Source organism: Empidonax traillii, unplaced genomic scaffold (assembly GCF_003031625.1).
Source record: "Empidonax traillii isolate 1590-97213 ecotype Southwest subspecies unplaced genomic scaffold, ASM303162v1 scaffold6222:size6348, whole genome shotgun sequence".
NCBI classification, from domain to species: Eukaryota; Metazoa; Chordata; class Aves; order Passeriformes; family Tyrannidae; genus Empidonax; species Empidonax traillii.
Window position 1 is genome coordinate 47 of NW_020961415.1, and position 1,352 is coordinate 1,398.

The 1,352-nt window shown below is 55.0% G+C and overlaps 1 protein-coding gene across 1 annotated transcript; it reads right to left on the reverse strand.

The window, feature by feature from the left end:
• Positions 1 to 754: 754 nt before the first annotated feature.
• Positions 755 to 1,346, reverse strand: LOC114073368 (zinc finger protein interacting with ribonucleoprotein K-like; the record flags this gene model as incomplete). The annotated part of the gene is made up of 1 exon (XM_027911133.1): positions 755 to 1,346. A coding segment is annotated over one exon (519 nt), but the record flags the coding sequence as incomplete, so codon positions are not given.
• Positions 1,347 to 1,352: the final 6 nt, after the last annotated feature.

Consider the following 1,352-nt stretch of genomic DNA (forward strand, 5'->3'; position numbering starts at 1 on the left):
TGGGGGATGATGTGGAAAAGGGGGAGAGAGGGGAAAATGTGGGGGTTGGGACCCCTAAACTGATCTGGGAGGGGCTGGGGATTGAGGACCATGAAAGATTGGAGGGAAAAGGGAGAAGGGTGGAAAAGGGGGGGGTGGCCTGGCAGGTCTGATGGTCCAATGGGGGTCTTTGGGCACAGGGGAGTGGGGAAAGGGTGGTGCCCGCCAGAGCTCTCAACTGACTGTGGGGTGCTGGGGTTGCTGGATCCAATCTCAGCCTTGGGTTATGCCAACACCTTCAGTTTAGAGGAATTACAGAGGTGGGACTGAACCACTTTTGAAGCCCAGGTTTTAATGATGGCAAATCACATCTATTGATAGAAATTAATTATTTAGGGTTACAAATGGTCAGACAAAAGATCTCCATCAGAATTATTTACTGCACAGTAGAAACACTAAGACTACCAGTAGTACAGCATAAGATAGGACAGAGCTCTACACTAAAGCAATTGTTGAAGCAATTCTACTCAAGCTGGCACCAAAGCAAGAATTATGAATTAGAGAGGGATGGAACTCCCCCAGACCAACGCTCGGGGGGAGATCTCTGCTCTCAACCCCCAGCACTGACCTTGGGGGGTCCCAGCCAAGGCAGGAATCTCCACACCCCCCCCAAGAAGGGTTCTGTTGGCACAACCTGTCCCTGGCAAAGGGGACTGGCCCTTTCTGGTGGAAAGGGATGGACTGACAGTCACTGGACTCCAGGGGTTGCCTCACCATCAGGGGGGTCATTTGGGGTGGGAGCAGCGGCCGAAGCTCTTCCTGCAGTCGGGGCACTCCTGGGGCTTCCCTTACTGGTGGGTCCATTGGTGTTGGGTCAAGTGGGAGCTCTGCGTAAAGCTCTTCCCACACTCCCCACACTTGTAGGGTCTCTCCCCGGTGTGGATGCGCCGGTGGGTGACAAGGTGGGAGTTCTGGTTGAAGCCCTTCCCGCAGTTGGTGCAGCGGAAGGGCCTCTCCCCTGTGTGTATCCGCTCATGTTTGAGGAGAGTTGAGCTGTCCCTAAACCTCTTCCCACACTGCAAGCACTTGTAGGGCCGTTCCCCAGTGTGGATGAGCTGGTGCTTGCGGAGGTTGGAGCTCTCCCTGAAGCTCTTCCCACATTCCCTACACGTGTAGGGCCTCTCCCCAGTGTGGATGCGCTGGTGTTTGATCAGGGTGGAGCTCTGGTTGAAGCTCTTCCCACATTCCCTACATGTGTAGGGCCGTTCCCCAGTGTGGATGAGCTGGTGCCCGATCAGGTTGGAGTTGCTCCTGAAGCTCTTCCCACATTCCCCACATGTGTAGGGTCGTTCCCCAGTGTGGATGTGCTGGTG